The 27,885-nt window shown below is 40.7% G+C and overlaps 1 protein-coding gene across 3 annotated transcripts; it reads left to right on the top strand.

Annotated features, from left to right (window-relative positions):
* Positions 1–27,759, top strand: METAP1 (methionyl aminopeptidase 1). Of its 3 annotated transcripts, none has more exons than XM_066186334.1 (12): positions 1–120; positions 10,085–10,136; positions 12,205–12,317; positions 13,693–13,753; positions 14,948–15,039; positions 15,769–15,852; positions 17,309–17,447; positions 20,037–20,168; positions 22,600–22,743; positions 24,909–24,974; positions 25,135–25,312; positions 27,625–27,759. In XM_066186334.1, the coding sequence occupies exons 1-11, from the start codon at positions 1–3 to the stop codon at positions 25,293–25,295; spliced, it is 1,164 nt and encodes a 387-aa protein (XP_066042431.1). In that variant the 3' UTR covers positions 25,296–25,312; positions 27,625–27,759. The 3 variants fall into 3 exon arrangements, with proteins under 3 accessions (XP_066042431.1, XP_066042430.1, XP_066042429.1); XM_066186333.1 differs by having other exon boundaries at positions 25,415–27,751; XM_066186332.1 differs by having other exon boundaries at positions 25,135–27,751.
* The last annotated feature ends 126 nt before the right edge of the window (positions 27,760–27,885 follow it).

Raw genomic sequence — 27,885 nt, 5'->3', positions numbered from 1 at the left:
ATGGCGGCGGCGGTGGAGACCCGCAGAGTGTGCGAGACCGCCGGCTGCAGCAGCGAGGCCAAGCTGCAGTGCCCCACCTGCCTCAAGCTGGGCATCCAGGGCTCCTACTTCTGCTCCCAGGTGAGGTTCCCCGCGGCCCAGCCCCTCGCGCGGCGCTCCGGGCGTGCGGCGGGCGCAGGATCCAGCTCCCCGCGCCGGCTCCCGGCCGCCCGGGCCCGGCCCGGGGTGCCCGGCTCTGCCTCTGCCCGCCCGCTCCCGGCGCAGCAGCGCCCAGCCGGGGGCCCCGCACCAAGTTCCCCCTCGGTTCCTGGGCTGTGGGAGCCGGGCTGGCGGCCCCGGGCGGGGCGGGAGCCCCGTTTCTCCTCGTGGCCGCGGGCGATGCGGGACCTGAGCGGCACTGAAGCGCAGCCGGAGCGTTCGTGAGGGGGTGCACGGATGTTCCTCTGCCTGAAGGTGCGGGTGGTCCGTGCGCTCCCCTTAAAAATAAAGGCTTAGTGGGACAAAGTGAGGACGTGCTCATCAAATTCCAGCGGGTGCGTTTCTCTGCCGGCGTCAGCTCTGGAGTTGCTCGGCTTTGATAGACACCGGGAGACTTGTTGCTCTGAAAACAGATTTTCTTTAAGTTATGAGTTTCTGTAAAACCTATTTGGTACTCTTCCTTTTTTATTATTATTCCCTTTTCATTCCTAACTTTCTTTTTTTCCACTGTGTCCTTTGATGTTCTACTCCGAGGGTGCCAAACAGGAAGGTTCAGGTTAGGCCACATGTCATAGAGCAGTCGGCTCCCACGTATAAATGTGAGGATTGAACGTGTTCCGTAGGCTACAGCGTGTGGTCCTTCCATAGAAAGAGCTGTCTGATAACTGCTGAGTGTGTTTTTTTGTTGGTGGGGTTTATTTTGGGTTTTTTTAATTAACTTTAACATGTGCCCTAAAAGACATAGCCTGATCCTTTGATCTTTTTGTGTGGGTAATTCTGTCAAAATCAATGAGGACATGTGGGTTTAGTTCAGAGATTAACACTGGCTCTCCTTGTCACAATTATAATTCAGTGTAAAGTCATTGAACTTTTGTAGATAAACATATGTAAATAATTCAGTCACATCAGCTGGATTAATTTATTAATTGGGATTTTTTTCTGAGTCAGTATGTAATCTGATGGTTATAGTTTGCATAGGACTAGGGGAAGATTTCCCACGTGCTTGTGACACACCCACTGCACAGTTTCTAGTAGTTTCCCCTGGAGTCTGTGCCCTATGCTGGGAGCCAATGCCAAATTAGAGCAACTGCTACTCAGAATTGTTCTGACAGTTTTGTATCTCTAGTTACCACGTGGTGCTTGTGGTAAACTTCTAGGATTTGCTCTGCATTTTACTGTGTGTTTTGACATGTCTGATATAAAACTCATCATAAATGCATCATTGGTGTATACAAATATTAGTGGGTGATGACAAAACCATTTGTTAAGAGAATGAACAGGCCAATGTGAAGAGTTCCAGTTACATCTTCACTCCCCTCCTTCCTATCTCTAACTCAGCTAATTCCATGTAAGATGCAGAGATTCTTGTGTTCTGTATACTTAGTTTAATTATTTTGAAATATCTGCTGCTGTTTTTAGGTAAAAGGGGAATTACTGGAAATACTTCCTGGCTTGTTAAAATAGGCTGCTGGATAACTGACTACATGCTTGTAAAGCTGTCCTGCCTAGAATGTGAAATGCTGAACAGGGAATCTCAGTCATTTCTGAGTGACTTGGGGCGTGTTGTACCTTGCTGTCCCAATCAGGAATGTGGGTGAGCACGCTGAAGGTGCTTCGGAGGTTTTGGGGCGAGGTGTTACAGAGAAGGACATTAGTGACAGCCTGTTTTAAAGATGTGCATGAAATGTCACGCACTGAAAGAAGAGTCCTCACGTTCATCCTGTAGCAAGGACCCTTAGCCCCACCTTAGTACCCTGTGTGGGGCCCAGCATGGAGCTCCATGCTCTCCTCATCGCCTGGTGTGTGCCGAGGAGGAGGCTTGCTGCCATCCTGCCCCGGGGTCTGGCAAGCACACTCAGAGGAGGGTAGGTGAGGTGCTGCTGACAACCTGGCTGCCTCTTCCAATAAGCACATGGCAGGTGAAGAACTGTTACTTTCTCTGAACTTCCAACAAGCTTCAGTTGACTGCAGTGGACTGGTTAGCATCAGTGAAACTTTTCTGGAGTTCTCTCTTTGGTGGTTTTCTTTCCATTCTGGTCTGACATGGATAAATAACTCCTAGATAAGCTAGAGAGGACCTAGGATGTTATTCCACCTCGCAGCAAAGCCTGTGTTGTAGCTGGCTTGGTGCTATTCCCTCCCTCTAAGGATGCATGCTTCTACCCTTTCCCTTAGGCTGTCCCTGATTCCTTGGTGAGCCGCTTCTGAGGTCTTCAGGGTTTTCTTTTCAATGGAGGAAAAGCAGTTGCATTTTAATTGTTTTGGGTTTTTGGGGGGTTTTTGCTGGTTTAGCACTGCAGGGTCATGAAACACTTGAGGAGTGTGCTGCTGAAGAGCAGGCTTGCCCACTGTGGCCCAGTTTGGCCCAGCCATAAAGTCAGCCTGTCCTTATGGAATGTACTGGTGTTAGCCAGGTGTGTGGGCGCTTCCTTTGGGCTGAGGGTGGATTGGGAGCCACAAGCTATCTGGCATGTCCTTGACAGGTAAAAGAATCTGTATGGGCCTGGACACCAGGTAATTAATCTGCTTGGAAGCCTACAATGACTTTTTCATACAGCCAAAAAACTCCAATCAGAGCTAAAACCAAATTTGTTGGAATTTATTTTCACTCGTGCTGAGAATAAACAACCGAAAATTGTGAACTACTGTCGGAAAGTAACCATGTGAAGCCATGTGTTTGGATTATAAATTACTAACATATCATTTGCTAAGAAAAAAGTGGTATAGGACTGAAAGGTATAGGAGGTATAGGAAGTATAGGACTGAGAATCTCAGTGTAGTGTTTAGATTGATTAAAAATTATTTTTCATGACTGCACATAAAGAATTGAAGTGAACTTTCCAAGTAGATTGCATCAAGACAATGATTTTCCCCCGTGGATTTATCATTTGTGTTTCTCCTTTCCTGGACAAAGAGTGTTATTCTGGTCCCTTATTTTTTTCTCCCTCTCTGCATCAAAATGTGTGCCTCAACAACATGCCCTGAAAATGCTTATGCTGGAGTAATTTGACATTGTCTGAGCATGAGCAATTTGACATTCTTTGAGCCAACACTGTTTCCTCTCTGGCTGTTGGGCATCTTGGAAACTGGGTACAGCTGCTGGATAATAGTTGTGCTTGTGGGTCATGGATGGAAAGGAGGCCATGTGGCCGGGTTCTGGCCTAGCAGGGAGCTTTTGAACTGGTCATGGAGACAAGGTAAAAATGGCTTTTAGCAGCAGAGGAGCTCCTGGGGATGGTGTGTTGGACCCTGGGGTTTTTTTCCCTTTCACGTCAAGGTGTAACAAGAGGAACTGTTCTACTGAGGGATTCTGTCTGCTGTTAACCCTTAGTAATATTTTAGGCTAGTAAATAAAGTACTGTCCCTTCCAGCTGCCTTTCTTCACCGTCTTTTCTTTTTTTTTAGAGACTTATTGCAGTGCTGTGTGTTTTTATGAACTTGTGGTGAGATACAGTAATTCAGTCTATCTTCTGAATGCGGAAATCACACAGATGTCCAGCATCACATCTCAAGTGTAGAGTTTCTCTTGCTAAGATAAATTTGCTATTGTGAAATCTGCCTTACAGATACAGTCACTTGCATGTACATTGTGTGTAGTATACATAAAGAGTTTGTGTTTAAGTAGACAGTTTGTCTTCTACAAGTGGCTGAAGGATAAAGGGGAGAGTAGTGACTGCTCTTGAGATCTCCAGTTACCATTTTTATATGAGCCTTCTAATTGTGAATGGATCACTTATTAGTGACTTTGTGTTGCTTTTGTGAAAAACCTCCTCTTTTGCATTGCTTATAAAAGTGTCTTCGACAAAACAGAGTAAGTTTACTGTGGTATGGACTAGATACTGGTGCAGGGCCATTTCTCCAGGCAAATTCAGAAATACCCACTTGTAGACACTTACTGGAAACATTCTCTTACTCTGAAGTCAGTGGCCTTTGCCATTTTTGTTTCTCTTGAGAGCTGGTGGCTGTGGGTTGTACCATAATAGTAGTCATAACCTACTGGAGGAGAAGTGTTGCCTCTCCCTGTTTTGTGTGCCCTTGTGTTGTCAGCCCCAGGTGTATGAAGTGGCCTGGTTATGGAGTCAGGAGTGAGGGCTGGAGTTATGTGGTGGCTCTGCCCCGTGTGTTTAAGGTGTTTGAAAGGGAAGCAGTTTCTCTGAACTGTACACTCGGGGGCAGCATCTCTCTTGCACTGGCGGGTGCCTCCCAATATCTCTTGATACCTCTCGATATCTGAGGTGGGGTATGACTTGTTAAATTCCAGTGACAGGAAAGAAATGCTGTTTTGCTCTCTCAGTGAGTTTATATTTACTGCTTTCTGGAAGGCACATTTTCACTGACACTCAGTTCTGGGCCGTTGACTGCTTTGGATGCTCAAGGTCACAGTAATTTGTGAAAAATTGTGGACCTGAAGAGAAGATTGTTGTCCCATATCCTGCTTTCTGTTTCCTTTCACTGTTAATGTGTTGGGGCTGGGAAGCAGGGAGGAATGGACCTGGATGAAACTATTCTTTGTCCTCTCTCACATCAGATCATAGGACATCAGTGCAATGTTTTGCCCTTGGTTCACTGTTCTTTGTGCCTGAAATAGGCTGAAATCAGCTGCCTGGATTCAACTGCAGCACATAGCAGTTTCCTCAGGCATAAATGGCACTCAGCTGATACCATCTTCTAGAAAATCAGATTTCCTTCATCAGGAAGCTAACATTCTCATTTGCCTATAAATCATCATGAATACCTGTGTCTGAGGTAAGCACCTGATTGTTGGTGAAGTGTAAAAGCTGAGCCCTCATGACTTTCTGGAAGTAAAACTTCAGACTCTTGTAGGCAGACTTGCTGAGCTAGTGTTCCATGTATTGACAGGATAGTCCAGTTGGAACTTCTCTGTTCTGTTGCTCCTTCACTACTCTCAAAAATCAGTTGTATGTTTCTGTAAATCTGAAGAGCTGCAAAATGCAGTCCCTTCCTCAAAGGAAGGGCTGGGTCATGAAGGACCCAGGAGTCTCAGGGTAAGATCAGGTCTTGGGTGAAGGAGAAAGTCCATCAACCCTGCTGAGACCACGGTTCTGCATGTAGGTACTTCTCTTGGAGTGGAATCTGCAAACACATATTTGATTCTTCTGAAAACCTGACTACTCACGTATACTGCTTTGGCTGCTCTGGGAATTTTGTATGGAGTTTTTCAGACCAGAGGCTGTCTCTCTGGGCTTGTACTGCCCTAGAAGGATTTCAGCATGCTGAAGAGTCAGCTGTTTCATTTAACATCAAATGTATTAACACCTCAACATACTTGTACTTAGGGATAAAATGTGAGTTAATCTGTACTGTATTTAATTTATATATATATATATAACTGATAGCCTGGTATTAAGCTAAATGCTGTACTTCAGGGGTTTTTTTGGTCTTCTGTTTTGCATACCTTTAAGGTATTTGGTTAAAAACAAGTTCTCATTATGAAAATGACACAGTCTCAGATTAAGCCCCAGACAGTCTTACATTCTAAAGGACATTTGTAAATTCTGTTAAAAAGATTGCTCAGAATATTTTTAAATACAGTGTGCTGCTTGGCATTGTTTCCTAGATGTTTGTCCATTGCAATTCAGGGTATAATGACATGCAAAGAGACAGACAGTCTGTTCTCACAGTCTTGATTCCAACTATTCTTTTTTTTTTTTTTTCCCCTGTAAAGTAGGTAATTTTTGAAATTCATCACAGTGGCTGTAAGTGGTGACCATAGAGGATGGAGGGGGTAATTTTGTGGAGGCTGGACACAAGTTGGAGTGCTGACAGGGGTTGTCAGAGCTAGCTTGAAATGAGCTGCTGCCATGCAAATGCAGTTCAGAAACACAGTCTATCACCATGCCTGGAGTTCTGTGCTGTGGTGCCTGCGTAGCTCCTGGGCTGGATATCACAGAGTGGTCTGGCTTGGAAGGGATCTTAAAGACCATCTAGTTCCAATCCCTTGCCATGGGCAGGGACACCTTCCACTAGACCAGGTTGTTCAAAGCTCCGTCCATCCTGGCTGGAACACATCCAGGGATAGGGCATCCCTGTCTCTGGGTAGCTTATTTAAATCTAGTTTGTTATGTCTGTGCTATACAGAGGTTTGTAGTGTAGTAATATCCTTATCTTGTCTGAGCATCCTTTTCTCCTCTGGAATTTGCAGTTGGCTGTACTTTCCCACCTCTTAATCAGATTGTATGTATACATAAACTGAAAAAATAAGAACCTTTCTGTTATTATTTTAAAGATGACAGTAAACATAGCACAATTTTTCCCCCTAATTACTCCAATAACTGTTTTAAAGGGTTTTGTTTTTCAATGGTTGATTAAAACAAACAAACAAAAAAACCCAACAAACCCCAAAAACTAAAGGTATTTGGTAGTGAGCAGTGTATTCATAGTGAAAATGCACAATACTATAAAACAAATGCTGCTGTGCCACATGATTCTGTTGACACTGGATAAGTCCTTAAGGTAAAAATCATTTCCAGAAATAACACCGCTTCCACAAGGGGATGCAACAGGAATCTTTCCAAATGGTAGTGCTGGTTGTGCCTTGGGTTACCTTGTGATATATTCTGGTGAACGCTAGATTCAACTTGTCTCTAAACACAAAACCACTGGGATTGGCTTAAAAATGTCTTGAAGCCAGGAATGTTGTTAAAGGTTTCAATATGTTGACACTCCCTCTAGAAGATATATTTATATTTTCCTTACTGATAGAATAGTTGTACCCAGAGTTGCTCTAAACAAGTCAAGGATTACCCCTCTGCTTTCTTTTTTGTCATACATTTGACCTCTCTTCCTGTACAGTCCTCTTCAGTGTTTCCATGTCTGTCTTAATTGAGGTGTAAAAGTCACATGCAGTAAAAAGAAAAATGCTTTAGGTGAGAAGGGTGGGGATATTAATATGAGGCATGCTAATGGATAATGTAGTGCTTGAAATGAAACCCAGGAAGTCTTCCAAGAAACTTGAAGCCAAATTCATATTGTTCCTGTGTACTTTCTCCCTGAAGCTATTTAATGTTTTAAAATATAGCCATGCAGTATTGTACGTTCCTTTTTTCACTGTATCTGGAAAAAAAGCCACTTTATTTTCTTAATTTTAATATTAAAAATCACCCTGGGTATTTTTTCCCCTGGATTTTGTTTATTTAGTCATTGAAATATTTCTATCCTGACCTGGATAGGGCATAGGAACACAGAAGAATTGTCAAGAGACAGGAATGGTAGTAGCAAGATTGAAGCAGATGTTTCAGGAGAAGGCTCCATGGAAAGTGTAATTTTCTCCAGAAAACACTCCAGAAAGTGGCCCAGATGGAGAGAAAGAGGAGATTTCTTCCATGGCTTGTCAGGAAGTCTGCAGTGTAGAAGGTGAGGGTGTTTGCAATGTGCAGTGCTACTTTGGTAGTGCTTTGTTGCCAGAGCTATGGTTCTCCAACCTGTGAGATGACAGCTGCCAGGTTTTTATGTGGAATTGCTGAGGCAGAGCTCTGCAGTCATGTGCAATGTGGTGCTTGTGCAGTCGGTTGTTGAATATAAATAATTCGTATGTACACTGTAAGTCCAAAGCGTGTGACTGATCCTACACAGAATAGATGGGCTGTAGGTGGATGTGCAGCATATCCCTTGAGTGCCTTCCAGAAGTGTCAGACCAAGGCAGAGAGATTCATTGATTGTACATTGCACTTGTAACAGCCCCTGCTCACAAAAATACTTTGGACTTACTGTGTGTGCCTGTTGCAGTTGATGGATGTGCACATGGTGCACGTGTCTGGGTTGTGTTGGGGTAGAGCAGCTTTGGAGCTGTGCCCAGGAGTTCTGGCAGAGCTACTGCTCCTCTGGAGATAGAGGGCAAGTAAAATCTGGGAAACATGTTTGGGAGAGCTTAGGCATATGGCAGCCTTATGCAGAATCATCTTAGGTTGTCCACAGCTGCAGGAAATAAAAAGCCAAAAGGGAGCCTCTCAGGTTATGGTACTGTCCCTAGTGCTGGGTTTGCCCGGTGTTTCTTGTTTGTGGGCTAGCAAAGAGGAAAGGCTGTTGGTGTAGGACAAAGCAAGGGCTTTGGAGAACATTCCCCAAAATTTCATGGGAAAGCAGAGGATGAACTACTATTAGTAATTACCACAGCTGATGTATTCTTCCTTCCCCAAATACTCCTTTATATTCAAAAAAGTGGATTCTAGGTTTGCAGACTTGGTAGCTGCTCTAAGTCCTTAGTTGTGTAATCCTTCTTATGCTTCAGAACAAAGACCTCGTGTTTGAAAGGGGACTAAAACCAAACTGGTGCTTCCAGTGTCCTTGAAATGGCATTTTTAGTTTTTAAGGTTTTTTAAAAAACTTTCTTTTCCCTAAAGCAGGCCTCAGTTTAAACCTGTTCCTTTTCTCGCAGCTCCCCAGCAGAGAACAGTGCAGTGCAAAGGTCTGTGTGTGCAGTGGGTTATATAAGCGTGACAAAACCTTGGGCTGCTGTTGGAAGTGACGTTCTCTCCGGTCAGAGAGGTGTTGGTTTCAGAGCTCCTGGCAGTGCAGTCGCTCCTGCTGTGTGGGGTAGCAGAACACAACGAGCAGCTGGTTCTGGTCATGAGGGGAACAGCACACACACACGGCAGGGTCTCTATGAATGTGGGTGTACTTGTGCACCGCTGTACTGTGTGTTTGTGGGTGCCCTTTGGTAACTACTGGTTGCAAGACTAATGAGGGAGGAGGGAGAAGGTGGCTCAACAGGAGCAGACAGCTCAGACCGCTCGAGAGCAACCCTGAAGCAAGGGTAGAATGTTACAAGCCAGGCTTAGTTTGCAGATGTGTTGTCTTGGACTGGTTGAGTGTTGTAAACTTCAGGTTGAATCAGTTGTTGGCTCTGGATGGTAGTTTTACAATGATGACTCAGCGTTAGTATTGTTTTTCCTTAAAAAGAAAAACAGTTTGCTTCCTGCCTCTTTCTTCAGAAATTCAGTTGTAATTGTCAATGATTGGAATTAGCAGTCCCTTAATGGGTGTTTTGAGTGCACATAACCATTGATTTAGAATTTCTGCTACAAACCCAAGTAATTTGCTAATTAGCCCCTTAAAGGATCACCTTTAATGCTGCCTTCTTCGGACTTTCCACTTAAATCTCTTTTCTTTCATGTCTTTTCTTCATCTTAGTCCTTCTTTATTCTCCAGCTGCTAGCCATTTCCATCTGCCCCTTTCCTGATTCTTTGTTCCTGGCATGAGCTGCTCTATTTGTGCTTGGGAAGAAGAGAAAAGACCAGACTCCTCCTGAGTTTGACTCTTTCCTTGATTTCCATTTCAACTTACTCAATACTTTTTTTTTTTTTTTCAATTTCCTATCTCCGTTTTGTAGCCCTCATTTCCACCCTTTAGTCTGCTTCATTAGTTCCCCTGTGGTTGTGCTAATTGGCCTCTGTTGCTTTCCTGTGTTGGAGCAGGAGGCAGAAGGGATGCAATTAGGCAGGAGATGGCTTCTTGTAGGAGTCAGGGGAGGACCTTGCTGCTCACTGCACTGCTGTAAGATCAGGTACAGAGATAGACTCTGTTTCAGCCAACCTGCAGCCACCATGGTGTTTAGTTACTCATTTAAGTGATAAGGGGTCAATAATATATAGGATTATATCAGTGTATTTCACTGCCATGGGTGTTGTCTGTTAGGCTGTGCTTTTTCTGCCTATTCTGGTTGGTAAACTTTTAAATGTAATAATTTCTATTGCTAAGACTAGCAGTTACAGTAGCATTTACTGCATATTGCTACAAGGGTTAATAAAAACTGTCTTGCAGTTTTCTTTTAAAATACATTTGCTTCTCTATTTTGTCAGGTTGGCATATCTATCCATGTAAATACTGCTTAAAACATGTATTTATTCATTTTGTTTGCAATTCTAGGAATGCTTTAAGGGAAGCTGGGCCACTCACAAGTTATTACACAAGAAAGCAAGTAAGTCCATTACTTTTTAAAATCCATTTTCATATTGCTTTGAAGTGGTTTTGTCCTGTGCAGTGAGCTCTAGGTGGCCATGCTTGAGCTGGGGATTGGACCAGATGACCTCCAGATGTCCCTTCCAACCTCACCTGCTCTGTGCTTCTCTGCCTAGGAATGGTATTGGGTTGTTTGCCAAGATACCTGGCACTGGATGATGCATATCTGAAATTTTGTCCAGTTGTCAACAATTTAAGTGTGTAAAATTTTAGAGGCAGAGGTTCACAGAAGTGTTTGTTTCTGTTGACTTTTCTATTTGCATGAATTATTGCTTGAGCCACATTGCCAGCTATATAAACACAGAAAGAGGAGTCCTGAAATAAAGGGCAAGGAGAATAATAAATCACTGTTGTAAGGCAGTGTTCCCTCATAGCATTTTGATGTCTGTTGCAGTCAAAGGCAGTACAGTGGGAAAGGTTCTTGCAAAGTCTTTGTGATTAGACACTTGCTGGAACACAAGTGAGTCAGAGTACAGCTGTTCTGTACATTTTTGGGAAAAAAGGGAGAATGCTTGTGTGCAAGGTGCAGCCACTGATACAGGATCTATCATAGCTAGGATTTTGCTGAGTTCAGTTCAAGGTAGTAAGAGTGTCTGTGTGCCTTAGTAACCGCTGGTAGCTCTGGCACAGAAATACCAGAAGACTGGTAGATTCTACCTTATCTGAGTAGTGAAAATAACTCATGAGTTTAAAACCAAACAGGAGAGGGCAGATCTCAGTTCTGCCCCCTTGGTTCCTCCCTGCCACCACCCTGCCTATCTTCATTAAGCCCTGCTAAAAAGGGAAGGTAGGACTAAAAAGTGAAATGGCAGAAACTAACATCCTCAAATAATTTACCTCCTTTCCTAAAATCCAATAGAGCTTCTTTCTCCACGATAAATGTTGAATAGTAAATAGGTTGGAGACTACAGACCTTTACAAATGGCTTCCTTCTTTCTGCCTTCCCAGGGCAGGGATCTAATAGTTCACACTTGCATTCTGTATCCTGTAATTTGTGTGAATGTGAAAAGCTTTGGACTTTTAAATTGTTGTTTCTGAGTTTCATCTGAACTGAATGTCATTTGAACAGATGGCTCAGATATCAGCCACGGAGGCTCTGAGGAATTGACATTAGGGCTTGCAGTGGCAAACCTTTTGCTACCTCTTCATCTTTCTGAGATATAAAAAGAGAAAACAAACAAGTTATCCGGTTATGAGTTAAAGATTAATGGTACTGTGCTCTTTCTTAACCCTTGCCTTCTCTTTCTGAGTAAATACTTCTTTTGGTATTGCTCAGGATCTACTTGTTTCAGTCCTTTATGTAAACACCTTCAATTTGCCCTCATAGGAATGTGTTATTTGTGAATGAAGTCAGTCATTGGACCAGGTCAGACATGAATTTCACAAGGTTCAGAGAGCTGGGAAGCTCCAGCAGTTTGGGACCATCTTCTAAGGTGTGAGCACTGCTTGTCCTGAACTGCGCAAGTGGCAGGACCTGCACTCTTCATCAGCTCTGGAGGGGTAGCAGCCTCCATGTGTTGAGCCTGACAGTTGAATGGCCTCCCTTCCACCTTTGGATGGCCTCCTGTCCACCTTTGGATGGCCTCCTTTCCACCTCAGTCCTTTCAGTCACTGGGTGCTAAGGGACATCACAAGAAAGGAACGTTCATCTGCAATGCAAGGGTGTTAATTGAAGGGATAGTGAGTGCCTCTGTAGAAACAGGCTTTTTCCTGGGCATGAAAACAAGCACTGTGTTATAAAACTGCAAATGAAGAACAACTTAATTGCTACACTTCCTTTGTACATTCAGTCCTGACATTCCCCAGTTTGCTATTGAGTAAGGTAGGAAGAATGTGAATTTGGAATGGACAATACAAAATGATAACTGCTACTTACACTTTGATATATCAGTATCTAAAATGCCAGACAGAGTCAGGTCTAGACTTGTACACTTCTGAGTCACTTTCTAGACCCCACAGTTCTCATTCTTAGTAGGACAGATTTTGCTGCTGCAACTTTTTTCCCCCATTTTTTCTTGTCTTTTCAGAAGATGAAAAAGCTAAGCGTGAAGTTTCCTCCTGGAGCCTGGAAGGGGACATTAACACAAATCCCTGGTCTGGTTATCGATACACTGGGAAACTCAGGCCACACTATCCACTGGTAAGCAAGAGGTGCCACTCTACTCCAGCACTGCTACATTCTGTAGCAACTGATGGACCATTCCTGACCTGATGACCTCCCACATTTTAGCTGAGAGCGGAGAGCTTCTTGATCTGAACCCGATGGCAAGGACACGCATGGCTGTTGTTCCTGTGGTTCATTTTAGTTTAACTTGTCCTATCTCCTGGTATATTTATAATGAAGGGAGTGCCTGTGAGCATCAGTAACAGGCTTTAACTTTTGGATGTACACTGTGACATTTATTCTGCAAAAAAGCTACTGCTAGTTCAGAAGATGTCGCCTAGCTGTTTGTTGGCCTCATCAGTTATGGAGCAGTCTGTTTCTGAAAAGCTCAGGTGAATTAATTGAGAATTTAAATAAATGGTTTTATATTGTATTATGTAAGTGGTTTAGAGTAACCTGGTGAGTGAACTGGTGAACAGCTGAAAGAATTGAGATTACAGTAATCTCCAGCACTGGAATGGTGAAAAAACAACACAGGTCAGTAAGATCTTTGGTTGTGAAAGGTGAGTTTAGAAGATGATGACATATAACTGTGTGTATAAATATATATATATAAATAAATAAACAAATAATATATATATATATATGCACACACAGATGTAACTGTATTTTTAAGCTGGTACAAGTTTATACATGGAGTAAACTGCAGCTTTCTTTTACAGCAATAATGGCATTTTCTTTACATTTGTCTTTTCTAATTGGCCAGTGCTAGAAAAGCTGCCCCAGTGGCATCCTCTCTCTAGTCTTCTCCATCTGTTACAGGCTCATTAGAGAACAGATTAGGAGAGCCTGAGCGCATGTGTATTTGTTAGTGATGTTGGAGAAAAAGATGTTTGAGATATTTCACTGGCTAAGTAATTGAGTTGTGATGTCTCTGAACATTGGCTTTTTTGTCTTGTGACTGCTGTGAGACTGATGCAAATGAAATTAGAGATTTTGACTAAGGTGGTGATCAGAAGTAGCAATCTTGCTAAAGAGAAGAGGGATGCATTTGGAACCAGTGCACTTGCAGTCTGGAAAGCAGCAGAAAAAACCCACTACAATAAGGCATAATACATTATAAAACCAGTGTGATTCACTTGACAATAAAAATTTGACTTTTTACAAAGCTGTGCAGTTGGCTATTAAAAGTTGCATAATGTGATAGCAATAGAGATCAACAGCAAAATGTTTGGGAATGAAACTTGGAACTGTGGCAGTGTTTACATGCTTTGCAACTTTTTCTAAATGGGCTTAGCCATATTTCACATGAAATATTTCATATTGTATTTAATTTTGCCATGTGGCTCTATTTTTGTGACTATAATAATTGTTCTTGCAACCTAACCAGCTTTGCCTGTGATTTATTTAGACGCCAACAAGACCTGTGCCAAGTTACATTCAGAGACCGGATTATGCTGATCACCCACTAGGTAACATGGAACAAATCACAGTTATGAATGTTATGTTTACTCTCTATTTTCCTTTTCATTGAAAAAGCCTTTAAAGCATCAAGGAGAGATGGGAACCTGGAGAAGGGAACCTATTTCATCTATTCTCACTTGCTTCTTTCCCACAATAACTTCCCGATTTTAAAAAAATCATGGTTGCAAGTATTTTCTGGAAGTCCAAAGTTTGTAATGCGTTGTCTTTCAACGGTGTACAGAAAGTTAAGAGTTAGTTAATTTGGTTTTGAGTTTTTTTATCTCAAACATACAAGTCCTAGTGCTGTTGTTAATTTGATAACAAACATCAATCAGTTGACTGTCACAGATGAATTCTGCTAGACCATTCTCTGTGGCATCGGTGTATCTGTTGAAAATGCATTATTTTATAACAAAACCAAGAAAACTTTGCAGTATGCATCCCCCAGAAGAAAACTGGTGTATGAGTTCCAGCTGCTTTTGGACAGAGAGGGAATGCATTCAAAATTACTCACTTACTGGATTGTTTTGGTATTTTCCCCTTTTTATACCAGTGTTGGAGCTTTACATTTCCCTAAAAGGCTGCTATAAAGTCTCTTAGCATTATTTTTTAATCTTAAGATGTTACATAGTTGTTTTTTAAAGAGTGTGAATATTAAAACAACACAAAATACTGGATTTTAGGAGGTTGCTCATCTATAAAGCTGAGATTGCACAGAATTTAGTAGGGAGAATTTGCATGTTTTTGTCAGCTGATTATTGCAGTATTATAACCAGATATATTCCCAAGCTTTTGTAACCCTTTATGACTGTTTTAGAATGTAATTTTCACTAATTATTTTCTAAGAGCAGCTGAAAAATGCTTTTCTATGAATAAAATAACTTCCTTGTAAACCTGATATTTAAGGTTGTGTTTTGACTAACTGGACATGATGATTTTATGCGGTAAGTGAATGGTCTTCCTGAGCACATGGGGCATTATGGTATTGTGGAAGGCTTATGAATTCCAATTAATCTGAATAATGTTGAAAATACTATGGCTTGGTGGGTTTCTTACTTTAGGCTGTGGTGAGAAAGTCTGTACCTCTATTGCTTTTGGTAAGCTAAGGAAGTTCCTGGATTGGATATGTCTAGTAATCATCACCCTATATAACATGGGGTTTTTTCTTTCATTTTTTAATCTTCTTCCTTTTTTCTCTTCAGGAATGTCTGAATCAGAACAAGCTTTAAAAGGAACCTCTCAAATAAAAATTCTGTCATCTGAGGATATAGAAGGGATGCGATTAGTGTGTAGGGTAAGGGGCTTTTGATTTTTCTTACACAAGGTGCCTTTATATTCTTTAAAAATCTGTAATGATTTTACCACTTTGTCACAGCACATTTGAGAGTACAAACTTTCAAACCAGTTAGAGCACTGAAAAATAGTTTGGGAAGCTCGATATTTTCTGGCTTTTTCTCTTCTTGTGGCCCCAATTCCCAGTAAAGTATTTTGCAAACAGAAGGATGACTTTTATCTGTTTCCTGCATTTGTTATTAGTAGTAAAACAATCTGTGCCTGACACATTGTTACTGTTAAGAATATGTTTTATAGTGCATAAAATGAGAATTTTTCCTCTTCTGGAAATGGTACTAAGTAAAAACTAAAAAGTAAAACAAAGCACCATCCCTAACAATTTTTGAAAAAGAGCTGTTAAATTGGAATCACTTCCTTGTGCATAAAGTCAAACTTTGAAATGTGTTTAGGTAATCTGATTTAAGATGATGGCATTCAAGGAAAATGTGGTCCAAACCTTAATTGGGGTATTTTCAGCTCTCAGAGAGGTGCCTGAGTACATGACCTGGAGATGCCTCTAAGTCTTTCTAGAGCCCAACTCCACACAGCTTTCCTGGTGATCTCAGTGTAGCTGTCAAAAATGGGTTACGAATCTTGTCGAGAGTAGTCCTGGCCTATTTTAAATCAACTTAAATTAAGCCAATAGATCAATTTTAAATCTGTTTTAAATTTTAAATTGTTTCGTTTGCAGCTTGCTAGAGAAGTATTGGATGTTGCTGCCATGATGGTAAAACCAGGAGTAACTACTGAAGAAATTGATCATGCTGTCCATTTAGTAAGATTAGTTTATTATTCTTCTGGTATTTATAAGTGTTAAATTATTATTGTGTGGTTTTCTTTGTTGCATGAATTCCATTTCTTTATTTCAAACTGTTTCCCAGTTGGAAGCTGGTGGGTAGTGCAGATGACAGAAGTGTTCTACAGTGCAATGGTAGGTTCAAAGTGATTTAGAAACTCCTGGGCCTCTCTCTGTATCAATTGCTTCCATGTTTCTGGCTTCAGATTTCTTCTAAGTTTCTTCACTTGCTTTCTCAGTTAACATCATATTATTTTCTTTCTTCTAAACCCTTTTTGCTCCACGGATACCATTATATAAAGAACATCATATGTAGGCCATGGACTTCCTGTACTCTCTGTGGTTGGTTAAGACATATAGAGGAGAAAGTTAAATTATTTATGATTGGGAACCAGAACTGAGGTGCCTCAGAGAGAACTGGACCAAGATGTTTGATGCAGTCTGACAAAATAAAGCCACATTCCAGTGAAGTGTTAAAAAAACATGCTCAAGAATCTTCCTGCTTTAACTTTCCATAGATATTTGAATTGTGTAATTTTTTTTCTTTGCTGTCTTCTCTATAAATCATGTAATCTGGTACTTGAGGCTACTTCTGTGCAATGTGGGAAACGAAACAATTTTGGTATAGTTAAGTTTGTTAGACAGCTTTCTTTTTATCTGCAGCTGTTGAGCCAAGATTGTCTGCTTCCATTAGGCTGGAGACTTCTGTTGAACTGCATTAACCCCCAAACTACTTGCTTAGGCATAATGTCTAATATAAACAGCTAGTAGTTAACGTGGAGTTACCCCTCATCAGCAGTTTATGGAAACTTTGGCAGGTTGTTGATACTGACTGATATTCCTAATTGATATTTTGCAGTTTTAAAAACAGTGTTATTTTTTAATTTAAAAAAAAAAAAGTGGACACTATTTTTTTTCAGTACTTTGCTCAGTATGTCACAAAGTATGTGTATGTATGTATGTGCAAGTGTATATGAAATGTGTCAGTTTTGCAAAAATACAAAAAGGTTATTACAGTGCAAGGGAAGCAGCTTAAGGTTTTAAAGCTGGGGGGACGAGTAGTGCTAACTATTATTTTGTTTAGCTTGTGTGTCTTGCAGACATCTTGGTCTGGGTGCTTAAAAGTGGTAATTGAAAATGACTTTTTAAAGCTGAGTAAATATTGCCATGCATTGTTTCAAACCTGAATATCTCAGCATTCGCAGTCAAACATGAAAATTAGTAGAAACAAAATTAAAGTCGCTTTAATTTCTTCCTGGTAAGAAATGCAAGGCGTAATGAAAACACTGCCAAGAAATGCTTGAAGAACTTTCTTTTCAAGAGTCACTGCTTTTCAGCCTATCATTCTTACTGTAAAGCTGTTGCACAAATGTGTTCTTCTGTGTTTTTTCTTTGTACAAAACTTATTGGTGTAAATTGTATCTTCTCTCTTTAGGCTTGTATTGCAAGGAATTGTTATCCTTCCCCTTTGAATTATTATAATTTCCCCAAGTCGTGTTGTACGTCAGTGAATGAAGTGATCTGTCATGGAATTCCTGACAGGAGGCCATTGCAGGAGGGAGATATTGTTAATGGTGAGTGCTGTGAAAATTAACCTTCAACAATTCTACCTTCTGTACACCTAAGCCATGCAGTAAAGTTTCAGAAGCAGGCAACATCATTTGAATAGCTTCCTAAGGGGGCCTTTTGTTCTCATTTACCAGTTAGATTGTTCTCATTTACCTCTGCTCTTCATATACTTAAATTAATGAATTCATTTAATAAAATAATTTCAAGAGTTCAGTCCACTTTAAGAGCTTTATAATTCTTCTGCCCTGATCTGTGCATTAGTATAGTGACTGAGTATTCCAGCTGTGGGCTAGATTCCAGTTATTCCAGACTGTGTGTATATATAGTGAAAAAAATGTATATTGAATTATTCAACTGGATTAGTTCTGTGTGAATTCTTGATTAGATGGCTCTAGATTCTTACAATTTTGCTTTGCTTATGATGATTAGGATGACTGTAAGGGGTCCTAATGTGGAGGCATTATATAGGTGCATGTTACCTTTCTTTGAGCATCTCACTGCCTAACAATACCAGCTGCTTCTTATTCTTGGTACTAAAGGTACTTAGGCCTTCTTGGGTGGTGAGAGATACTTTTATAAATTATTTGACCATATCTTGTTTTAATTTCCATTTCTTCCTAGTTTGGCAGTAAAAATTAATGATGCTTTTTTTGTACAAACATTTGCACCTTTGTTTATTGCATTGGTTTGCTTTTCTCTTACCTGTAAATACACAGCATATGTTAAGGTTTGACCTGCCTCTAGAAACAGGTTGTAATCTTTTTAGATTATCAGATATTTGATACATACTAGCTTGTAATAATAGCTACTAAGTCTGCACCTCAGTGCTGTGGCTACCAGCCTTTTCAGAACAAGTCTCATGATTGCTGCCCCTGTCTAGGTAAGGTGTGGTCTGGTTGAAAGCTCTGAGCTTGTAGGGTACATGTAACAATGTATGCCAAAGTGCCTTTTTCTTATTTTAATTTCAAAGATGATGATTTTGCACAGCTCTTTATTATTGCCAGCTGTTCTGGCATTGCTGGAGTCCAGTTTAAAAGCCCAACTCATAGAATCATGGTTTGAGTTGAATGGGACCTTAAAGATCATTTGGCTTCAACCCTTATGCTGTGAGCAGGGACACTTTCAATATAAGCCGGGTTGCTCGGAGCCCCATCCAGCCTGGCTCTAAACATTTCCAGGGGTGGGGCATCCACAGTTTCTCTGGGCAACCTGTTCCAGTGCCTTACTACTCTCACCATAAAGAATTTTTGTTTAGTATCTAATCTAAACCTACTCTCTTTCAGTTTGAATCCATTCCTCCTTGTCCTGTCCCCACCATGCTCTTGTAGAAGTTCCTCTCTGTTTTTCTTCTTGGCTCCCTTCAGGTGCTGAAAGCCACAATTAAGTCACCCCAAAGCCTTTTCTTTTCCAGGCTGAACAATCTGAATTCTCTCAGCTTTTTCTAACTGAAGAGGCGCTCCAGCCTTCTAATCAGCATGATTGGCTTCACCTACCTGTTGCCTTACCTCTCTGTTGGCTGTTTGCATGCCAAGGCTGTACCTCAGCCCTAGAGAACACCTTCTCTAAGAGGCTTTAGTCATACCTTTGTCCACATTCCTGCACTTGATCAAGCTTGGAGCCTTTGTTATGATGAGAAAGAACTGGGCCTCCTTTCTGTAAGGTAGTGGCTCAAAAGCCTCTTGAAAAGGAGGATCAGAACAGGTTACAAGGAGAGAAAGACAAGGTACCTTGGAAGGGATGTACCCAATGAACAATTAAAAGGAAGTGTCCATATTTTTCTTTATTTGAAACTTTTTAGCCTGGAAACCATGACAAAGTCCAAAGCAGGTTTTTTGAATCACAGGAGCATATCATCCAGAAGATACTTGCAAGTGATGTCTAGTTGTTGACACCAAAGTGTGTTTTCCCACATCTTCCTTTCAAGATTGTATTGGTGTCTCTCGGCAGCTCATGTACAATATTCCTATAGTATTATTGTGCGCTAGTTTCCTTCATGATTGTTTACCTGTGAGAGGATTTGGGTGTGGGTTTCTTCATGAATAGCAGAGCAATAACTCCTCTAGTGAGTTTGGTGATCTAGCAGCTATTAGACCTACCAGCTGACTGAAAGACTTAGAAACAAAAGTTCCCATTCTGCCACAGCAAGACAATTTGGTAGGTAAAACCATGATTATATACCTTTTAAAGTGTAATTTTCCCCTGTTAGTGCTGGAATTAATTCTGAGAAAGTACTTTAACCAGGTAAATCACCATTGAGCAAAGAGTTTCTCTTTCCCATTTTTACCTTTACCTAAAAAACTAGTGCTGTCTTACTATGTCTCTGTTGCATTGTTGGGGGATTTTTTCCTCCCCCTTTTATTTCACTAAACCAGACTGTTCACCGGTGAAACACTAACTTATAAATTATTATATAGAATTGACAGGATAAGCATGAAAGAGCTGATTCTGCTGGAAGAGTCTTCATAAGGAATTCTTGTGAAGTAATCACTTCACAACTAGAATCCCCCATTTGTACACATTGGCTCTTTCACCAGGTGAGAGGCAGGAAACGAGGAGTGGAGTGCTAATTTTCTCATGTCTGCTGTTGTTTGCAGTGGATATCACCGTCTATCGCAATGGCTACCACGGAGATCTCAACGAGACCTTTTATGTTGGCGACGTGGACGAGGGTGCCAGGAGGCTTGTCCAGACAACTTATGAGTGCCTAATGCAAGCCATTGATGCAGGTAAAACATGTCTGAAGTGAAGGGTTTGGTTCTCAAAGATGCTTGCTCGTATTGCCACTGCTCAGAGTGACTTCTGGTGCAGCACACAGAAGCAACACTGGTGTGTTGTCATCAGCTGATGATGGGTGTTGTGTAATGCAGTGATCCTTCAAATGGCACAGCTCTGTGAGTGATGGCTGCAACTTCTTTTTAAACGTGGGCTGGTGAGGAAAATGTATTTGATGCTGAGCTGATCCACGGATGCTATTGACATGGAAACAGCCTTTTTTTGACCATTGATGAGTAAGACATCCTTGATATGAGTGACTTAGAGAATGTAACAAGCAAAGTATGTTCTGGAGAATCCTACTTTTATTATTTGTATGGTGTTGCACAGTGAACTGGTAAGGTAAAACACTGTGTGAACACATTAACATATCTCTTTAGCCCTGCCAAACCTGATGTTTATTTCATAGAACTAGTTTGAACTCTTGGTTTTCTGTGGGAGTGTGGCAGAGAAGACAGATCCATATCCTCGAGTACATACAGAATTTTAATTATCTTGCTGCACTGAGACATAGGACAGCTGCATTGAGACATAGAATGAGATAGAAAGGTAGCTGCAGAGTGTTATGTTCAACTTCGGAAAACAAAAGAAGAATTCCTCAAGTCCCTGGGAATACTTGTACCATCTGTATCTTTTATACCCTGCAGCTTCTTAAAATCCCCATTATAATTTAATAATTTCATGGCCTCTACAGATTGAAGTTTAAGGTGCCATATAGTAAGGCTTTAAACTTGCATTTAATCAAAAGTAAATGTAAATAAAAGAAATTAAAATTAACATAATTTGAGTTAATAATTTGGAGATAGCTATTCCAGCTGAAAAGACAAAAATCCATAGGACTGATACCTTGTGTATCTGTTGTGTGATCAAGAAAATACTGCCAGGTTGAGCTGTGAAGAATAGAGATTGGCTCTTTATGCGGGATTACTGTTCTGAAATGACCACTTTGTTTTTCAGAGCTAAACCAGAACAGTGTGTATCTTTGGTCCTGTACTTTTTTATGGCAAATGTTACATGTGTTGTTTCTTATCCTTTGTATCGTGGCTTTGATGTAGAAGCTGTGACAGAAATTTCCCTGTGTTCCTTACAATGAGATTAAAAATCTCACTGTAAGTCTTTTAAACCAATTTTTTAGATGCTGTAATGTGTTTTAGAAGATTTTAGACATTGCATGTGACTAGGAATTCTGGCAGCAGGTGTCTCAGTTTTTAAAAGGGGGTCACCTTTTGCCCCTTTAAATCATCTTAATGTCTTGGTGTTGGACCAGCGGAGCTCTACCTGGGAGAGCTGTATGAGCGAGAAGCACAGGGCTCCTTGCTCCATTGAAATGAGTTGCACGTGCTGTCAGGCCCATACTTCACAGCTATTTAGCACTAATGCGACAGATTCATCTCTTCCCCACCATGTCCTTTTTTAATTTTTGGAGGAGCATGTATATTTCAGTAATATAAGTTTCCTGTTACTTCCTGTGAATTCAGCTTAGAGGTTTCAGTTGTAGTCGCTTACATTAGCAGAGAATTGAACTAAATGGTTGCATCACATAAAGTTTTAGCTTTATGTGAACTCTGCTTAAGATGGCTCCACACAAGCACACATCTGGCTCCTGAAGGAACAGCAGATATTCAGGGAGTTGGGAATAGTCTTGGGAAAGCTTAATATTTTGTTTTGAGGGGCTCAAGGTTGTTTTTGGGATGAATCTTCATTAGCTGAATGATGAAACATTGTTGCTTTTATGGTATGGTTACTCCCTTGTCCTAGTATTCAAACTGAAATTTCTTACACCATTTTCATGTGTTTCAAACTCTTTAACTTGTAAGGCTTCCTAAAGGGATTGTCAAAAAAAGTTAAACCTGAATATGAACATTCTTATTTGCTGTAGCGTTGTCAGTGAGAATCTTGTCTAAGAGTAGAGATAGCCATTTCCCTTTTATTTATTTTTCTAAATATTGGTCCTTTGTGTGTGTTTTTCACATAATAGAGGGATAACTGTATACTAAAATATAGTTCATACATTCATTGCAAGAAGCACTGCAGCTCAGGGTGTGAGAGCTCACCAAGTACTTTGAATGTCCTTTGTTTTTCATTTCAAATTTCAACATCCTTTTAATGTGAGCACTTGCATCCCTGGAAGGAAGGAAGTAGTATTCTTGTGAAAAAGGCATTTTCTTCTGTCTCTCTTGGATTTTTTTTAATATGATACAGTTTCCTCCCTCTCTCATGTTATAACACACACACACATGCTCAGTGGATTAAGTGATCATAGGAAGCTGCATACTGGAACAGATGGGCACACATGTCATGAGTGCTACAGAGATGGTGTTTGATGGTTAGTCGTGTTGAAAGAAAGCTCTCTAAATTTCCTTCTGTATCTCTTTACTTTTGCAGTAAAACCTGGTGTTCGGTACAGAGAACTGGGGAACATAATTCAGAAACACGCTCAAGCAAATGGATTTTCAGTGGTTCGGAGCTACTGTGGGCATGGAATCCATAAACTTTTCCATACAGCTCCTAACGTGCCCCATTATGCCAGTGAGTATTTGTTCCCTTTGTGCTGTCCTGTAGACAAGGAGTGATTTGCAGTGAATGCACCCAATTTACTTGAGCCATCAAGTCAGCATTTTGGCACTTGAGAATTTTTTTTTTTTTAAACTCTGGACTGTAGCATACTTTATGAACCTGTGCTTGCATTATTTGCCTGCACTAATGATTAGTGTTAGCTGTCATCAGTTCTGGGTTAGTGCTCAAAGTTTTTTCCTGAATTCCCAGCTGAATTTCCTTAGACATTCTTGTCTGACATGAACTGCCAAATGTTTCTCTCCTTAGAAGTTCTAAGCAAAACCTTAGTGCCACTTACAGATGCAAATAAAAAGCTCTTTGAATAGTATAGATGGGTGTTGTGTCTGGATCCTGTTTTTTTTTTCACTTCTCTTCATTTGAATGTTGTGATTTGGTATTTCTGGAAACTTCATCCTAGTGTGTGGCAGAGGAGGAATGAACATTCCCCCAGCAGTGGTAGTTTTTGGAAATGTCCATGGCCCTGTAACAATTTTTCCAGCAAGACTAAGAAACAACATCCTCAGAGGCAAAGGACAGAAGGTGTGGAGTGGACAGTGGAAGGACAGTGGACAACTCAGGGCAGAGTAAATATCATGAAGCAGTGATGAACAGTTCACACTCACTTCAGCTGTAAAGCTGCCCTGATTGATAATAGGACACTTATTTCCTCAGACCTGACAGATGCCTCCACCTTCCCATCTCCTAATGAGCTTTAACACGTTATGGGTATAGAATATAGTCTAGCAATTCCTGACTTTCCATGTCATCATTTCCCAAAGTTATTTTTTCTGACCACAGAGAAAATCTGTTAATTGCAGGGTAAAAGGGTATCAATTCCTGGTATGTACTTTTTGTTGTGTAAAATGAAGAAAATATGGATTCTTTGGAGAGCTTTTTAGGCCAATTAAAATCCAATCCAAGACAAAGGAAAAAATTAAAATCCAGTCCAAAGACAAAGGAAATTTCTTATCTTTCCTGGCTATTTGGAACTTTGAATTTTTTTTTTTATTTTTTATTTTTTTTTTTTAGCAAATATGTCTGTTCCCAGAAAGAAAGATGCTGGATGTTTTTTTCTGGTATTTTTAAATACAGAGTCAGCGCAAAAGCAAAGTGGAAAGATCTGAGGGACTTAAAACCTTCTGGAGGAAAAGAATGCTGCTGCTTATTTTTAGCCTACTATGAAAGGAGTTTGAAAAGCAAAAAGCTCATTTTCTAAGAAAAAATGTTCTGTTGCTGTTGTGGTAGCTTGATGTCTGAGATTTTTAAAGCCTCTAAGTGATTTAGGCAGTGTAACAAATTTACATAATTGAGGTTATGTTTGTCCACAGCTGCAAAGTAGCTGGGAGCTAATGGTTCCTGTGCAGTTCTGAGTTCCAGCTCTCAGGCTGAGTTATATCAGAGTTTTGCTGTCCTTCCAGGTGAAACAGGGCAGAGGAAATGGGCTGAAGCCTTTCTTCAGTCAAACAGCACTCCTGGAGTCAAGCTGTCAGTTCATGTGCCCCCACATAAGCATTTTTGCTGCATTTAACATCAAAAGATTCCTGTTATTGTCCTGGATGCCTCGAAATGCTCTGCTGTTTTATGTTAGCTAATTAACACAGCATTATCACTCTTGACACCACTTATGACCCCATTATCCACGGTAGTAAGGGGGCAGTGTGTCTTTCATAAATGGAATCATGGGATTACTTAACCACTGTCACATTTTGACAATTTATTGAAGCTAATGGCTCCATGCAAAAAAATTAGGAGATTTCAAGCCTTCTCTGAATATCTTAAGTGCTTCTTACTTCTGTTGTTTTTAAATTATGATTTTTCATTATAGAAGTGTGTAGAAATTCCTGTATTTTACTTGTTCAGTGTTTTTATAGAACTAGAGTTGAAATTCCAGTTGTTGTAGAGAAAGACAGCAATTAATTTTAAGCTGCTTGAGTAACTATTACAGTGTTGGTGGATGGGGAGGAGGAAAGAACTCAGGGAAATCTTTATGCATATGTAAAAATGGAGAAGTGAACAGATCATCTCAGAAGGGCTTTTCTGACTTTACTGTGTTTCTGTTGTGTTCTGTTAGGACAAGGATTTGTTCATTTACTAAGATGATACTCTTTTTTCTAACCTGAGTGTTTTGTTTATTGCAGAAAACAAGGCTGTTGGAGTCATGAAGCCAGGTCATGTATTCACAATTGAACCAATGATCTGTGAAGGTGAGCAATTGAGCAGTAGAGTAAAACGGCTACTCTTGCTTGCTCTGAAGTAGTGATGGAACAGACTGCTGGTTCTGTCCTGTAGAGCTGATAGATTTTCATTTCTCTTTGGGGAACTGTTATTTAAAAACTGGCAAGAAGTGATGCTTTCTGTTTTCAGGTGGCTGGCAGGACGAGACCTGGCCCGACGGCTGGACTGCGGTGACGAGGGACGGGAAGCGCTCGGCGCAGTTTGAACACACGCTGCTGGTCACAGACACGGGCTGTGAGATCCTGACGCGGCGCCTGGACAGCATTCGCCCCCACTTCATGACCCAGTGATAGTCCACACTGAGCAGGTGCAGCAGAACGAGAAATATATCTAATTTTTTTTGCCCCTGTACTATGCATTTTTTTAAGAGTACAGAATACAAAGATTTCACCATTTACTTTGCTCTCAGTGATTGTAGATAAGAGGAATATCTCGAAGAACCCGACCCAATGTCTGCAAAAGCAGAGAAGAATTAAAAGGATTTCCTGCTCTCCTCCTACCTACAACACTCACGCTGTACTTTCCTTTTTTCTTCAATTATCTCTTTAGCACCTTTCTTCCAATTAGACACACAATTGCTTCTGTTGCTGCCATGATATTAGGTAGAAAAGCGTGGGTAAGCTTTCCCACTGGGACTTGGTATTTTGGGATCCAGGTTTTTTTCACCATTTCAGTGTGCCCTGTCACTCTTGGTTTGTGAGCGGCACAAGTGGCACCTGAGATTTTAAGTATTTCTTATTCCAAAGACTTGCTCTTGCTTCTGCAGATACTATTCTGGGCCTTGTTTGTTTATCAGTTGAGAAGGGGGCAGAAGGGAGAAAGGCACGCACCTGCAAGAGTGGGCTACCTTTAATTCTGCCCCCATCTCTCTGCTGGTGGCTTCTGTGGGGATTGCCACTGTGGGTGGCACACTGTGTTAATGGCAGGACTTGTTCCTCTTGCTGGAGTTTTGATAGGATGGGAAGTTAACAAAGTCTATCTTAAATGCAGTTCCCTGGAATAAGCTGCTTTTTGGCAAAGCATTACTTGCAGGCAGCCTCCTGCACCAAAAGCTTAGTGAAGCTGATGTATCAGACTTGCCTAGGTAAAGGAATGAAATAAGAACCAAAAAGATCCCATGATTCATGGGATCCCTACATGTGTTAACTGTGGGGTGTTTTTTAAAAGTACATCCACAGTAGCTCTGGGGGATTGGATTTGCAAGTGAAGTATCTCAAAACAAGTCTGAGTGTGTGAAAATGAAACATGTTCAACACTGTATTCATTTTCTTTTGGTAATTTTTAAACGGGTCATTTTCTTTCTCCTCGGTTGAGTGAGTTTCAGGCTTTTGGAAAGTCTTAGGGGGGCAGCTATGAACATTGATCTTTTCTTCCTCAGACAGGCTATAGAGTGGGCAGCGTTGCTATATATACCCCTTTATATTTTGTAAATGGGTCATAGTGAACTGGAAATGGTTATGTTAAGGAGTGTGGTTTGAATAAGCCTATCTTCTCTCTACCCTTTCTTTTTCCATGCCCATTTCCCTTCCATCATCTTTGGTGTCTCTGCTGAGGAAATTTATTTTTTCTTGTAATGAAAAGTTTTTCAGACCCCATTGTAGACTTCGTCTTATACCACTGTAAAGCAGGAAATACTTAAACCAACACAGACATTAAATCATACAATCATGGGCATAAAATACACCTCTTACAAAATACTTGGTGAATTTGTTGCCACATGAAGTGCTGCATACCCTTGGCTCCCTTGGCACTGCAGAATTTAGTGGGGAAAAGAGGTTAGTGCTTCACAGAACTGGACTCATCTACTCCCAAATTTATCAGAAAATGTCTTCTCTGCCCTGAGTGCCTCAGACCTCTGTTGCTGTAAGAGTATCACTGCAATGTTTTCATTACCTTTATTCTTGTTTTAATCATGCAGTAAAGTGACCTGAAACGATGCACAGAGAGCGCGTGTGCGTGCGTATGCGTGTGTGTGGAGATTTTTAACAAAACAGACTGTAGTACTTGAGTGGGATTACCTGTGCTGAATGATCTGTGTTGAGGAGATGCCTGTCCTGGAGGTTTGCCCACCATATCCTTCACTTGAATGGTTACAATGGTCTTGCCTTTTCTATGTGTGTGTATGATGCGGGGGGTGGGGGGCTTCATTTTTGGTCTATGAAATAAAAGTTGCAGCTGCTTTTAACAGAAATAACTTCTTTTTTTTTTTTTTTTTGGTCTTGTAATCCAATTCCAGACACAGAATTTTCAATTACATCCAGGTTTGCTTGCCAGTAGTGCAAGCCCCACTGATACGCATGCACCTAGCTTGAACTCACCCTTAAACCCACACATGTGCCATTTGGATACCTCTGTTGCACTGATACAACCAAATTTAGCATATTTTTAATGCAGGTAATCTATGGTGCTATGCATTTCTGCCTATAAATTAAAATCACAGCATGGTAACTGTGATTTCATACTCATTATAGTGAGTTCATACTACTGCAGTATTTTTAAATTAGTGGAAAGCTTAGTTATCATCTACACCAGATCTTTCAACATGAGAGGGCACATCAGCCTTGAGAACAAGACTTACTAAATAAAAGTATTGAGAAAAGCTTTTTTTCACCTATCTAGGTGTGTCTTTGCTTGAACGTGATGTACTAGGCTTGTACTGACTGGAATGTGGAAATTTACTATTTTTGATTCTTACGTAAGTTGCTATCCACTTAAATAAAAGATCCCAACTTAAATCTACTTTTTAATGAGATTTTTGGCAATTGTATATGCTTTACCAAAACCACAGTCCTGCACTTAGTTCCGAATCAATCTCTTAATGTATTTCCTTTTTGTTGTTGTGTAAGTCAGTGTGGAAATTCTTCATGCTGTTTCTGCAAC

This window comes from Chamaea fasciata, unplaced genomic scaffold (genome assembly GCF_029207755.1).
Source record: "Chamaea fasciata isolate MVZ Bird 193981 ecotype frontalis unplaced genomic scaffold, bChaFas1.0.hap1 SCAF_6, whole genome shotgun sequence".
In the NCBI taxonomy this organism is placed as follows: domain Eukaryota; kingdom Metazoa; phylum Chordata; class Aves; order Passeriformes; family Sylviidae; genus Chamaea; species Chamaea fasciata.
Note: the sequence above shows the minus strand (reverse complement) of the source record. Positions and strands in the feature narration are given on the sequence as shown.